This window comes from Prionailurus bengalensis, chromosome E2 (assembly GCF_016509475.1).
Source record: "Prionailurus bengalensis isolate Pbe53 chromosome E2, Fcat_Pben_1.1_paternal_pri, whole genome shotgun sequence".
Lineage (NCBI taxonomy): Eukaryota > Metazoa > Chordata > Mammalia > Carnivora > Felidae > Prionailurus > Prionailurus bengalensis.
This window is the reverse complement of record NC_057352.1, coordinates 34,640,299-34,655,862: the sequence shown is the minus strand read 5'-3', so window position 1 is coordinate 34,655,862 and position 15,564 is coordinate 34,640,299. Positions and strand designations below refer to the sequence as shown.

At 41.0% G+C, this 15,564-nt stretch overlaps 1 protein-coding gene across 2 annotated transcripts in view; it reads right to left on the bottom strand.

The window, feature by feature from the left end:
* RSPRY1 (ring finger and SPRY domain containing 1) overlaps positions 1-15,564 on the bottom strand; it is a 44,289-nt gene that overhangs the window by 11,419 nt on the left and 17,306 nt on the right. For both annotated transcript variants that reach the window (XM_043599263.1, XM_043599262.1), the window contains exons 3-11: positions 13,952-14,004; positions 13,155-13,267; positions 11,726-11,852; positions 10,621-10,679; positions 8,653-8,719; positions 7,892-8,023; positions 6,365-6,480; positions 4,827-4,970; positions 88-199 (exon numbers count right to left, since the gene is read on the bottom strand). In XM_043599263.1, the coding sequence (XP_043455198.1) occupies positions 88-199; positions 4,827-4,970; positions 6,365-6,480; positions 7,892-8,023; positions 8,653-8,719; positions 10,621-10,679; positions 11,726-11,852; positions 13,155-13,267; positions 13,952-14,004 (923 nt within the window). The remainder of the gene's footprint in view (positions 1-87; positions 200-4,826; positions 4,971-6,364; positions 6,481-7,891; positions 8,024-8,652; positions 8,720-10,620; positions 10,680-11,725; positions 11,853-13,154; positions 13,268-13,951; positions 14,005-15,564) is intronic.

The following is a 15,564-nucleotide window of genomic DNA, read 5'->3' as shown; positions in this document are numbered from 1 at the left end:
ATTTTAAGGCCCAACATAACAGATGCCTTCATCATAACCAGATGTCTGGACCCAGTTGATAAATTCATGACAGAGGGGAACGGGTACCTTCTTTCCAGCACGGGTGTAGATGAGGCTTACTCCTGGCATTGTACCAAATCAGCTGCCGGCAGCCGTCGTAGGCACAGGAGTATTCGTCGTCCCCAATGCCATAGCCTTCCTGGAGGGAGATAGGGCCCAGAAGATTAGCAAGGCTCTGCCCGCTGCGTTCTGAGAAAAGACGGTGTGTCTTTTGTAACCATAGACCTGGTGGCTGGAATTCTAAGCTTTCCGGATGAAGGGAGCCTATGGTTCTTAGAAGATACCAAAATGCTGACCCGGAAGCCTGGCTCTCCATGACTGGATAATGACCTCACCAACAAATGTGTTAGTTCTTTTAATTCTCATGAGCCACCATAAGGCTGATGGCATCCTGCTCCACTTTAAGAGGAGATAAAGGCTCAGAGAGGTCAACCACATCACCCAAAGACAAATCATTACTAAGAAAGCCACGTTTGAACCTTGGACTCTTCTGATCCTAAGAATGGTCTGCTTTCTACTTCACTGTGGCTGGGAAAACAACTTTCTTGCATGTAGTAGACTTCAAAACAACCACATACACGGAGATTTCAAAACTGGACACAGGAAAAAGGTTATAGTGGACAGTTAGCTAATAGCTATTCAGAGGTGGGCTCAACTCGAGCATCATACAAGTCCTCAGCAGCTTCTTTTATTTCTTATTGCCTTTTAATTATTTCACAATTATTTTATTGTTAAAAGGGTGGATGGGATCTTAAATTATTTTAAGTGCTTATGAAAAAATAGAACAAACAGAAGAAGCATGCAGATCAGACAACTGCTATCTTTAAAGGTTCATGGTGAAAGATTCTTAGTGGGCCAAATCCAAGTAAGACTTCAGGTCCTTGGTGATGTTCTGCTTGTTCTCTGGAATAAACAATGCAGTGAGGAGATCGACTGGAGAAAAGGCTCGAACATATTCCTTGACTACTTGGGACTACAATATACTGAATTCTCATGAGTGTTCTCCAAGTGAGGCTTCTGAACCAGCTGTTCTGAATGCACTATTCAGATTATTCAAGAGTCAAATGAACTTTCATCTACCTGTCTTTAGGCAGAGAAGAAATTCATCGGTTGACTAGAAAGAATACCTTGCTATCCCTCCTTTCCAAGCCTGAACAAGGAAAAATTGTTTTTTATTTTATGCGTGTTGGTCATAGGCAAAAGGCAAGCAATTCACTTTCTAATGTACTACCAAGTCCTCTGTGGAACAACGTGAAGACATTCCTAGAAGATTTCTAGCCACAAGAGTTGGTTAAGATCAGACTTTTACCATGCAATGTCCTCCATGCCAGGATGAATTTCACTGGAGAGTGGCACTGTGGGACAAAGGTGGAACTGTAATAATTTCAACCAGAGCTCAACGTCTACAGGCTAAGAAGTAGGTACTTCTACCAAGCAGAGATCACTTGGAAAAATCCCTTTGAGTTGACATCTCTGAGAGCGAGCTAGATGCCCTACACCCTCTGTCAACCTGAAAACATTCCCAGCAGGACTGTGGTTTCCAGCTGAGACAGATAAATGGGAGAACAGGGTAGCTAGCTTAGTACTTGGAGTAATAATTTTGATATGCTTGTTTATGGTCATGTATATTTTAGTAACGGAAACATTACTGAAAACAAAAAGTTTAATCCATAGCTTGCCATTCAGGAAATATTTTGAATTCTTTCCCCTTTTTTTTCTGCTGTCCAGCATCCCAACCCCTTCCTGTTTTAGGGAATTTAATGAAGATACAATGTCCTGCCTCCCGCTCAGGAGTTGGAGGGGTAGGATGTAACCTAGGCTTGGTCAGCTGGATCCGTCCAGCAGACACCTAGTGTGGTAGGAGTGACCCACACGGAGGAATGGTTAGGACTGGTTTGTGGCAGAAATGTTGGCACCTTAGCTCCTAAAACACTGGCTGTTGTACTTCCTGTCTCTTGGCTCTCTGATGTTGCCTTGGTGCCTGTCTAGTTCCCAAACTCCTCAACAGCCTGGGAGTTCCCAATAGGCTTCCGAGTTATTCCCCTTTTCTGTTTCAGAAAGCAGACTCATTTTCTCCAAGGGATGAGGCTACTCCAGGGGAAGGAGCATGGGTTATCTTGACCAGGGTCTCGATTCTTCTTGGAGTGATTCTAGCACTTGGAGGCCAGGTGACTTCGGGTAAGTTTCTAAATTCATTTGTCTGAACCTCACTCTCATCTTTAAATGAGAGAATAATACCTTCTCAAACTCTCAAAAAGATTAGAGACAGTATGCGAAAGTATGGTAGATGCTCATGAAAAGGCAAAAGTTATTTCAGATAACTCAAAATGCACCCTTAAAAACTTGTTTCACCCAAACCTCCATAAAAATACACAAGACCAACTATTCTGTAGGTGACCTGAACAAGAACTGTCCTTAAGCTTCTCATTTTAATGAGAGCCCAACACTTTTATCATCCTTTCAAAACTGAAGCCCAAGCAGTAAGAGTTAAAAGAAGAGGCACTGTGGATTGACTTCAAGTCATTAGAGACTGGGTGTATCCTAGGGATGACTTATTTCATAAAACCACACCCCGTCTGTACAGGCAAAAAAAAAAAAAAAAAAAAAAAAAATCAGAATTACCAGAACGTCCGTTTGAAGCAAAGTAGTAAGTATGGCAACATGATTAAAATCCTACGTTTGGGAAAAGAGGTATCAGACTTCATTGACTTCTAACAGAGAATCAACAAGTACTTAGAGATCAGGAAAAAAATATTTTTTGATTAAAAAACATTTTTTTTAATTTATTTATTTTGAGAGGAGAGAGAGCACACATACTGGGGAGGGGCAAAGAGATGGGGAGAGACAGAGAATCCCAAGCAGGTTCTGCACTGTCAGCACAGAACTCGACACAGGACTCGAATTCATGAACCATAAGATCATAACCTGAGCCAAAACCAAAGAGGTGGATGCTTAACAGACTGAGCCACCCCGGCACCCCTGGTTTTGATTTTTAAAGGAAGGAATTAAAAGTCTGTCAAGCAATTTAGAGGATAGGAAAACAGCATTTTAAGGATCTTAATTTGAGGAGCCAAAGTTTCTGCAATGATATGGCAGAAATTAGTGGCAGCCTCACTGGTAAATAATAAAAAAATTTTAATATTAAAAACAATTTACAATATCGAGAATTAGATATACTCATGGGCGGCGGGGGGGGGGGGGGGGGCGGTGGTGGTGCTGCTGCCAAATGACGAGAAACAAATGCTGTCCTAGAGCTTCCTCCCTAGAGATTTCCATCTTTCTTCTAGTTCTGGAACAACTTTTTTTTACACCCAAATGAGGAACCTAGCTAATTCTCTGAGATTCTTTCCATTTTCAAATGCAAAGAAGATGACTCTTATAGAACAGGAAGGAGCCTGAATTCTAGTCCAATATTCTTTAGGTCCTCCCAGTCTCCAATTATATGTGAAATGGACGTGGTGGCAGTACAGACTGCTGTGGGAGTCAGAGGAATGGCTCCAAAATGACAACGCTCTGGAAACAAACCTTTTTGCCCCCTAAGGTCTAAAAAATTGTCTTCGGGACCTCCTTTGGGTCAGATTGTCAGGATAATTGATGCTACCTGCTTTAAATCAGTGCCCAAGGTGGGAACTAAGAGACTAACCAGCACTGTTCTCCAGACCCGTGTACTTCTGACCACATGGTGCCACAATAAAGCCTCACGCATCCAGGTCTTAATTAAGGTGCTGTCAGTGAGGAGGCCCTTCATCAGAGAAAAGTCCCGACAAAAGCAACAGCAGACTGGGGTCTAGTTTTCTATCCTGGACAAGAATCTGACCTCTCCACTGACTCTCTTCCTCCAGTTGTCTCTCCAGCAAGGAGTTTAGTAAAAGGCCATGCACAATTCTAAGATGCTACACAGCCTTGCTGAAACGGTCCTTCCGAAACTATACCTATAAGCAGGCAAGCAGAGTTTGGTTTTGTTGGTTCACTTCTAACACCCAACCTAGCACCTTACAGATGGGAGACTACTGTTTAAATTAGCAAAATAATCCAAAGTGTTTTCCCAGTTCAAAGGGTAAAAATCATACATCCACACAAAAGATTCCAGATCAAAACTGGATTGATTCCAAACAGCTTAAAATTGGAGAAACACAAGAAAGTCGATCAGGCTGGGCATCAGAAGGGCATAAATTGGCAAGAAATTAATATCTATAGGAAAGAGAGGAAGTCCTGCCCTCACACTCGAGCAGCAGTAGCTGAATCCTGCTTCTTCTAGTGTATTTCATCTTCCCTCTTACCTGCCAGCTTTCTACAACAAAAGATAAATACTAAATATTGAAAACAAATGTGCCTACCAATCACAAGATAAAAGTCAAGTTAAAGAAGTCAAGCCAATATTTAGTATTTTATGAAAGGAAGAGAATTCCTACAAGGTTCTTAAAGCTTAAATGCAAGGTAAAAGTCATGCTGGGTCCCAATACGAAAACCAAGCCAGCAATGTGGCTGGGGACGGAGACACCCTACAGAGACAAAGGACACATCCAACCTGTAGGTAAAAACGAATGTGAACTTGAAACTCGAGGGGAAAAAAGCTGACGGGCGGTTTCACTTGTGTTTCGCTTTTTCTGAATCCATTCAGCACCCCCTCTGCGAGGGATCTGGCAGCACGTGGTGCACCCCGAGGCACGATGACACTGCAAGCCTACCTGAAAAAGCCGTGTCCTCCACCCGCTCACCAAAAGCCTGCGGTTGGCCCTGTTCACACAGTTCTCTAGGGTACTCACGTGATTGAGAAATTTGCTGTCTCGCGTGGCCCAGCCGATCTGCATGACGCCAGAAGTGACCACAGTGACTTCGTAGTACCACACCCCAGCATCCACGCAGAAGGTGCAACGCACGCTTTCAAAAGAGGAAGCATCACAGCGAGCCTGGCAAAACCAAAGCGGGTCATAGTCTACCATCAATGCCTGGAGACTACCAAAGACAAGTGACCACTCAGAGGTGGAGTCTTTTTCCTTATCGAAGCTTCTGGTGGATGGTCATTTCCTTCTCTGTACATCCCCAGGTACAAAAAGTGCAAAACAGAATGAAGCACACTCTGTTTTATGGTTTTATCCCCAAGGAGTTCTAACAGGGTTGAAAGGCCTCAAACATGGCCACAGGAAGAATTAACGAGGGCTACTGTTTTGAAGTACTTACAGGTATTTACCTTCACAGTGGAATCTTTTACAGATGCGTTAACATGGCCTTAACCTGCACTTGTTAGGATGGAGACAGAGAAGGACATTGAAGGGTATAAGACGGGATACCCCAAGATAATCTAAAGCAGAAAACTACGGAGGCGTTTGGCAATACGCAAGATCAAAGAGCTGTCTGCAGCCACTCTTCAAACAGTTCTTTAATCTTGACATGTCTAGTGCCTTATGATGCCTTCTTGTACAGAAGCAGCGTTCACCAACGTGCACCACAAAATCGGCAACATTTCCAACACACAGGGAAGAGGCGGAACATTAGAAAGAATACAACTGGTTATGCAGGGATTTAAAAAGGAAGGGCTTCTTTAGGAAACACTAGTCTTTGTACCTTTAGCTGAATAAAATGGCAGAGATTGAAAACAGACATATTTACATCAAATTTTCTTTTTTTTAAAAAAAACTTTTTTAATGTTTTTATTTTTATTTTTGAGACAGAGAGAGACAGAGCATGAGCAGGGGAGGGGCAGAGAGAGGGGGAGACACAGAATCTGAAGCAGGCTCCAGTCTCTGAGCTGTCAGCACAGAGCCCGATGAGGGGCTTGAACTCACAGAGTGTGAGATCATGACCTGAGCTGAAGTCGGACACTCAACCGACTGAGCCACCCAGGCACCCCCATCAAATTTTCTATAGAGAACAAACAATTGCTGGAGGGGAGGTGGGTGGAGGGATGGGTTAAATGGGTGATGGACATTAAGGAGGGCACTGGTTGTGATGAGCATTGGGCGTTGTATGTAAGTGATGCATCACTAAATTATACACCCGAAACTAATATTTACACTGTATGTTAACTGGAATTTAAAGAAAACTTGAAACTACAAAAAAAAAAAATCAAACTGTCAAAAAATATTATAGTGCTTACTTACTATGAGTATAGCACGTGTGGGATATAAAAGACTAAGTAATATCCCAAACACCTTCTGTCTGCCAGTTCTACCTCTAAACACTCCTGGAGTATGAAATGAACTTCCATCTATTCAGCAAAAAATTGCTTTTTTGTTCAGAACCAGGGTGTGAAAATGAGACCAAGATTTCTTCCCCCTGAATGTTCCATCCATGAAAGCTTTACCTCCAAGCCATGAGGCGAGATCTTCAGGTACTCGCTGACATCGTTGCTATTCAGCATGGCCCTAATGCTATTCAAGTCCACTTTCTCATAGGTCAGCTGCCTACTGTCTTTTAAAACTGCAAAAGAAAAAGTGGTCATGTTTCTAAGGTAGGCTGTTGTGGGGAAAAAGCTAGTGTCATCACTGGCTGCCATTCTAGTTAAGGGGAGGTGCTCAGAAATGGCAGAATTGGTAGGGAGACTTAAAGACCTTGGCTCTTTAAGTTGCTGCACGACCACATGAGGATCAATTAAGCAAAAGTTAGGACAGGCTAGGACAGCACTGTGAGGTTCATGCTTCTGCTCTCTGGATTTGTTATTTTGCATGCAACCAAAGCCAAACTATACTTTCTAAGAACGATTCTTTCACTGGCACCACACAGGCCGTGCACAAAGCAACTCCCCACAGTGCTGTGGCAGGAGCAGGGGGTGCACACGTCCAGCTGTGCTTCTGCACAGTGCTAACTCTGGAGGGGAGTGAGGATTAGTAGTAGGGGTAGTTTTAGTTCTAGCAGCTGTTGAAAGGGAACAAGAAAAGCTGGGAGCAACCCTCCTCATATAGGTAAGACGAGTCTTGAGTTTTGAAGAGCCAAGTTAGGATAAGGAGGACAGTAAAGACAGAGAACTCCAAGTGAGGGAAAGGCCCAGAGGCAGGAATGACTGGGGCCCGCTTATAGGACAGTGAGGAGATAGTTTGTGTCAGAAGAGTTGATTAGACACTGCTATTTTTTAAAATTTATTTTTGAGAGAGAGACAGAGACAGAGAGAACAGGGGAGGGGCAGAGAGAGAGGGAGACATAGAATCTGAAGCAGGTTCTAGGCTCCAAGCTGTTAGCTCAGAGCCCAACGTGAGGCTTGAATTCATGAACCGCAAGATCATGACCTAAGCCGAAGTTGGATACTTAACTGACTGAGCCACCCAGGTGCCCCACTGCTATTTTTTTTAATGTTTACTTTTGAGAAAGAGGGAGAGAGAAAGAGAAAGAGAGAGAGAGAGAGAGAGAAAGAAACAGAGTCTGAGCAGGCGCATGCACGTGGGGGAGGAGTGGAGAGGAAGAGGGAGACAGAGAATCCCAAGCAGGCTCCATGCTATGAGAGCAGAGTCCGATGCTGGGCTCAAACTCATGAACCATGAGATCATGACCTGAGCTGAAATCAAGAGTTAGACGCTTAACTGACTGAGTCACCCAGGCACCCCTAGACACTGCCATTTGATTAATGGCCCTGATGCAGCAGGAAGTAGGGTATCAGTAAAAGTTTGTGAACAGAAAGAGTGCTGGAATTAGAAGCATTCCATATAATTCTTATCTAGAGGGTCCCTAGAATGTTTTTCTGCTAGAATACAGCCAAGCTACAGTATAGGACCTTATAAGGTAAGTGTCACATTCACTATTACAAAATAGTGAATTACAGAATAGTGGTCCTGTGTAAGAAATGGGTTTGGAAGGGGAAACAGGCTTTTTCCTTTTTGGAAGGACAATTGCTACTTACAGAGATTGTCTAAGCTCCACTGGGCACAGAACCCGACTTGACGTTTCAGATAATCAGGATCATCAGCCCAGGACTCCAATGTGACAAGCCGGTCACTAATACTGGATTCAGAGATAGTTAATTTATTTTCACCTGTTTGGGAAGACATAAACCTTGAATTAACCATGAAAGGGTAGGATGATTTGCTGGGCAGGTAAGGGGTGGGAAGGAGTGAGGACAGGCAATTAGAAAACTTGGAAACTAGAATAAGGACATAGCCCAGGAGCCTTGACTACTTTCTGGGAAGTAGCAATCTCATCACTAATGTTTTTTTTCTTTTTTAGGTTTATTTATTTTGCGTCAGAGAGAGAAAGAGAGAAAGTACAAGTGGGGGAGGGGCAGAGACAGAGGGAGAGAGAATCCCAAGCAGGCTCAGTGCTGTCAGAGCAGAGTCTGATGCAGGGCTCAATGTCATGAATTGTGAGATCATGACCTTAGCAGAAGTTGGACACTTAACTGACTGATTCACCCAGGCACCCCTCATCATTAACTTTTTAGCTACAAAAAGTCAGTAACCATGGTCATTAAGCTTTGATTCTTAGGTGAGAAACTCTTGGCTTTTGTCCCTGTTATATCTCACTGGCCTTGAAGTGTCTACCCAAATACGGAACGTGTACCTGTTTGATGGGGCTTAAAGCATAAGCTCATCCAGTAAGTAATAAAAATAAGATTTTTAACAGCCAATTCAGAAGATCATTAGTGCAAGAAGTCACTATACCTACTTGTCTGTGCAAACTTTTCCAGCGCAATAAGTGCAAAGAGCATGACTGTGGGGTGGGACTGTAGCTTCTGAAAGACAACAAAAGATAGAGAAACATAAAGCAAAAACATCATTTCCCTGCAGAGGCGGCGAGTTACCAATTTCTTCTTCTTACCCAATATGTGCTTGATTTTTTTGGAGCAATCAGAAGAGTTTTACTCATTTGAGTCCTTAATCCTGTTTGCTAATACTGCTAGTAATAAGGAACCAAGACAGAGTCTCATAAAATTGTATATTATTTTCTTGAAGCCACCGGGTTCATTTACAGATATGCAAATTTCAGAAGTATTTTGTTAAATGCACTGTGTTATTCCACTTAGTAACATTTATATTAGGGCTTTGTGAAAGAAAACCATGCGGATTCTTACATTGATTTAAGCAAGCCAAACAGAAACCTAGAATTGTAGCTAAGAATGACTTTTATTCAGAAGCCTTGAAGGAACCACACATTACTACCAGGTTCCAAAATTATAAATGATGGAACGAATACCTTATGGCTTAGTTTTCAGTCTGTTTTCTGCAAGGAAATCCACAAATGCTAATGGTAGGTGGGGCAGCGCTCTTTAAATTACATTTAACTTCACATCACATGTGTTCATCATTTAAAGAAAAACCTACCTGCTTAACATCACACCTTCTCAGAGCCATCCTTTACCGCAGCTACGTTAGCAGCTTGCAAAGGAGCTCTAGAACATCAGGTGATTCCTACTCACTTCCCTGGGGCTCAAAGGTTCTGCAACTCTCATGCAACCACCAGCATGCCCTGCAGCAAAGCCTGTTCGGTACCCTGCTTCCTGCCATATCCACTCTCAATTCCTCAGTCTGGTTTTTCAGGCCCAGAGCCCTCCCCATCAGGATGTTCAGGCCTGTCCTCCTGTCTCTAAACACTGTCTCCTGAACAGACAATTCTCTGTAATATGCCAGGAGCATGGTCATTTCTATCTCTGAGCTTCTGCTGGTGATGGGCCCTTAGCCAAAACCCATTTTTCCTTCCAGTGTGCACAGTCAAATCCTAACCTATGATGTGACCTAGCTGAGATGCCACCTTCATCTGGAAGCCTGTCTCCCATGGCTCTCCTGGGCCTTACCACCACCATCTTCCACCTCCCCATCACCTTCTCAGTACTCTTATGGCACTTAGTCTGAGAGAGGGGATTTTGCCCTTGATCATGCCCTGTCATAAAATGGAGGCTAACTGTCTTGTCCGAGTAGTTCTATTCCCCCAGTTAACCAGGAAACTTCTTAAGGGCAAAGGACTGGTTATACTACTTTTGTATCCCCACAGGGCTTGCTTAGCATAGTGGGGTGTGTCTTAGATACATATCATATAAGTATTGAAAAATAAGGTCTTTCAGATTTTGAAGAAGGCCAATGCTCAGGAGGCCTGCAAAAATAACTTTAACAAATACAGACCAGTCAAGTCTGCAGTCCAGCAGTGTAAGAGATCTGACAGCACAACCTCAGCAAACCGCAAGCTTCACAGACAATAGATCAAGTACTCCACGACAACAGTTATAAGAGCAGTAGCCAGAGGGGGAGGGAAGAAGTGGAGATTTATATGCACTGGCAATCTGACCTGACAGTTTCCTGGCTTGGAATGCCATGTAATTTTGTTTCCGCTGCAGAGGTCCCTACTACCATTTGGCCGACCCTAAGGACACACACACAAAAGCCAATCATAGCAGCTATCTTAGGACTAAATTTAAAACCAGACCAACTCAGCTGCTTTTGCTTGCAATAAATTCCTATCCCGCCCTCATTTTTTTTTTTTTTTTTTGAACATAGGAGGGAATAGATAAACACTCAGGAAACACCTGCAAATAAAATTTATAACTGATTCCATTCTCTGTGCCAGTGGTTAAGCTGGCAATTTTAGAAAAATGCACAGTTGTAGATGACTAAGAATAACTGGCTTTGATGCCTCACTTACCAGACACTGTAGCAAATATTCCAGTATTCCTGGGCTAAGTAAGCCTATACTTGCAGGACCTGGACAAACATAACAAACACAAGATACAATGAAATGGGCCATATTCTTTTTCATCAGTAACTAATAACAGTAAAATTGTTTTTTAGAACTCTTTGACAAGGTACTCTCACCCAGTGTCTTATTCAAGCCTCCTGCTCTGAGGCAGGGAATAGTACTGTTTCTATTTCACAGCTGAGCAATGGAGCCCACAGTGAAGTCACTCATTCTGGTGCATTTGGGGTGCACATGGCAGAATCGGAGGCAGTACCCACGGGTCCTGATTTGGAATCCATTGTTTCTTCCACCATACAGGATTCTGACTAGCTGAGCTCTTCACCTGCACTTTGATGCTAACTTTCCTAAAGTGGGTAATGTTCATAAACAAGTTAAATATCTGCTTCTCTTCTCAGGAACTGCTACAATGACAGTTCCTTTTCTTCTTCTCCTACCTTGTAGGTCTCTATTATCTAGCTAAACTCTATAAAGTGCATAAATGTATATTACCTATTATATGCATAAATATATACCTCCATAATCTTTATTTATTATACTGAATGTAACCTTTTATTCTTAATTTTAAAGCAAATGAGTACAACTTTTTCTTTTAAATGTCTCTCTGGGGGTGCCTGGGTGGCTCAGTCAGTTAAGCATCCGACTTCGGCTCAGGTCATGATCTCCCAGTACATGGGTTTGAGCCCCATGTCGGGCTCTGTGCTGACAGCTCGGAGCCTGGAGCCTGCTTCAGATTCTGTGCCCCCCTCTCTCTCTGCCCCTACCCCACTTGTGCTCTCTCTCTCTCTCTCTCTCTCAAAAATAAACATTTAAAAATAAATAAATGTCTCTGAAAATCCTCAAAGCTAAATTAGATTGCATTCATCTCTTTGGACTTTGAGTACTTTTTTTCCAGTTAGCTCTTGTCCCTCAGTATTAATTAAATTAAGTTAAATTTTTATTTTATTTCTTTTGAGACACTCCTTTCTGATACAGGTTTGATTAAAGACCTGCAATCTTCCCCATCATGTCAAAAAAACTGAAGATCTTTCTTGGTAGAGGTTTCCAGAGTTACCTGCTAGTTTCTCAGCCAAGCAACCTAGGACTGCAGATGTGTTCCTGTGTTTAGCAGGATGACCGGAGTCCTGGCAAGCTACTTCTCCATTTAAATTGAGAATTTCAGTCAATTTCTGGAGTGCATCCTAAAAACAAAAATGTACAAGGGAATTTGGTAAATATATCATCACTTAGGTTTTTTCCTCCAGGGGAATCATTTGAGACAAAAGCTATAGCCAGTTATGAAATTAACTCAGAATGCACCTACAAAATGATACAATGCACTCAATGATATCAATGTTATTTGATAAACCTGGAAGTTTTCTTACATGAATTGCTAGATTCTACTTCATTCAAAATGTAGGGGTGCCTGGGTGGCTCAGTCGGTTAAGCGTCCGACTTCGGCTCGGGTCATGATCTCACAGTTCGTGAGTTCGAGCCCCGCATTGGGCTCTGTGCTGACAGCTCAGAGCCTGGAGCCTGCTTCAGCTTATGTGCCTCCCTCTCTCTCTGCCCCTCCCCTGCTCATGCTCTGTCTCTCTCTGTCTCAAAAATAAATAAACATTAAAAAAAAAAAAATGTACCAGTTGTATTAAAAAAATATGCTGTTTACTCCTGAATCATTAAACAGACTAAATCCACCCAAATGCCAATATGATTGATAATAATAGGGTCTTAGTGATGTTTAAGTAAAAGGTTACTTAAATTTTTTTTTTTTTTTTTAATCAAGCAAGAACAAAGCTCACCAGAGTTTTTGAGGCAAATTATAACAGAAACCTCTCATAAGCCTAGGTAAAGGTCATTTCATCAGTGACTGGGCCAAAGGCTTTTCTCTTCTGTTCATAAGTTTTTCCATGTTGTGCCCAAATGTCTGAGGCTCAACCAAATGACAGATGCCAGCACCCAAAATTTAAAAAAAAAAAAAAACAAAAACCCATTCCATAGAAGATATGGACGAAGGCAATGAAAGTTTGATACTTTTGTTCTATTTAAGGGAAAATCAAGGTCATACCAATCTTTAATATGTTAGAGTAAGACTCACAAGGGCTTTTAGTATAATAGCTTTTTCTCTTAATAGGAAACATTAAAGAAAACCTTTTGTTATGAGGAAATTTGTTTAGAGACAGGTAAGAAAATCAGCTCAGCAATTGAACATTGACTTCCAACTTCAAGAAGATTGCTGTTTCAAATATAAATGTTCTAATTTTTAACATTTTAAAATTTTAAACCAAAGCTTTATAGTAAGTTAGTGATAGAAAGAGGATGTAGCACTTCATTAGAAATAAAAAAGTTTACATAATGCCCCTCAGTCAATATTCAGTCAATATTGAATGAAATAGACCACAAATGTATAAAGAGGAAATGCATTATATCAAAGGTTCTTTGTAGGCATTTATCCTGTGTTTAAGCATAGGTGACAGTTTCATTAAAGAGAAGTATTAACTTACTTTAGTGGGCAATGGACATTCATCTAGTAACAATGTTATAACAGCTGGTCCCAGTGGATCTTCCAATGGAATAACTCTAATTAAAGACTGGACAACATCCAACCATCCTTCATCTAAGAGCAAATCAATAAGATTATATGGTAGAGCCACTATTTCTAAAATGTGAAAATATATCACTTATAACACAAGGTGACTTTATATTAAAATAGAAACACTTTTGGCTTTCATCTTGTAGCTTTTAAGCAGTTAACATTTGGCATAGACAGTCATTAATTGTAGTCATCACGGTAGAACCAAAGATTCTTAATTTGCAGGAGCCTGGTGATTTGGGGGCATCTTTATTTGGAGAGAATTGAAGCTATGGTCCTGGGTTCTCAAATTACAATTAAAATAGTTTTCAGCATCTTGTTTATAACATAGGAGCGTACTGAGAAGATTAAATATCTGAAGCAATTGGCTCTACTTTCAGAATGATACTTAGGAAATTAAGGGCCAAAAAACTACCCTTCCCATGCTGGAAGAGTTTTGGTCAAAGATCTGTCAATGCTCCCCCAAGTTCTCTTTTAATAATTTAGGTGAAATAAAACCGTTGCTGAGAGGTGCAGCTACATATTCAGGATGCAATATATAGTGATTATTAATTTTTACCTTTGGATAGGAAAACTTCTGCACACGTAAGGCTTTTAATGGTCATGTGTATTAAGTACTTTTGGAATCTTTTATTTAAAATAAAGTGGTCATATTTTCCATAATTATGAATTCATTAGAAAATATTTTTTTAAAAATTTGAAAAATACCTGTTTCTGCCATTTCGTGCAATGTAATCATTGAATAGGGAGGTTCCTGATCACTGAAAAACAAATAGTCAACACATCAAACTTGAAGAAATAAGAAATGACAATTCCAAATAAAAATTCAAACTGACAATGTGGTATAGAAAGAGAAAGAAGAAATGAACATGGAAGGTTGTGGAGAAAGAGATGGAAGAGACAACTGGAGATACACGCTGTGAGGACAAATATACACCACATGTGTTCATTTTCAAGACCAAGACCATCATCTGCGATGGCCCACAAATAAAAGGGGCAGGAGGGCATAGGCACAGACCACCACATGGCCTGGAGCAAAAGCATGGGACTAGAACTGGAGACCACAGAACTACTCAGCTTTCTCTAGAGGCCCAATGCCAACCAAGATGAGCTAGGGAGGCCCAAATCATCTTCCTCCAACTTACCTCAAAGAAACACCAGGAAGAGAGATTACAATCTCAACTGAGGATTTATGGAAGCAAGCGCCTACATAAACATCTTCATTTTTAAGTGTTCTTCTGGGAGATAACACTATTTGCTTAAGTTTCATAAAATGGCAGTAGAAGAAAAAGAAACCAAACTTAATCAAGGAGATATTTAATATTGTAGATGATGCTCTAAAATGGCATTATAAACTGTAATTTAGTGGGTTTTCAATCTGTGATCCCAGGAATCTTAAGGAAGTGCTTTAGGGGAACTTCACTAATGAACGAAACATTTTCCATCAAACAATGATAAATCTAATTACTTAGATCTAATTCAGGTTTATTTACATATCATGGCTCTCTGCTTTACTATGAAGAAACCTGTAAAAACTATTGTTTTCAATCATTTAATCCTCAGAATACTCTTATGATATGGAAATTATTAAGTTAATTTCAGGTACTCATTAGGTACTGGTTATCTGACATATCCTGTACCTTTCCATAACAAGGGAAAATTATCATTTAAAAGATTTGCCTTAGCGGCACCTGGGTGGCTCAGTTCCTTAAGCATCAGACTCTTGATTTTAGCTCAGGTAATGATCTCATGGTTTGTGAGATCTAGCCCTGCATGGGGCTCTGAGCTGACAGCATGGAGCTTGGGATTCTCTCTCCCTCTCTCTGCCCCTCCCCTGAATGCGCACACACACACTCTCTTTCTCTCTCTCTCTCAGAAGAAATAACAAATAACCATTCAAAAGATTTGTCTTAAATGATGTAACTGACCAATTACAAATATTTCCGGAGAGCAATCTGGCAATAATGAAATTAAAAGTCCCAACAATGCCAGAGAAACTATTAACACAGGTAATAGATGTGTAGGAGATTATTTGTCATAATGCTATTTGTAGGAACAAAATTTGGAATCAATGTAAGTGACCATCACCAGATAACAGGATAACAAAATATAAGACTTTCAAACATACAAAGGAATAATCTGCAGGACTCAGAAGCAGTTGTAGCTTGATACACAGCAACATAGGTCTCAAATAATGTTGACAGAAGTTAAAAACAAAGATTTATGTATCACTTATGTCAGTTTTTAAAATCACACACAAAATACTATTATAAACTTCCTATAGAGACACAAACATACATATGGCAGGCAGATTGGAAGAA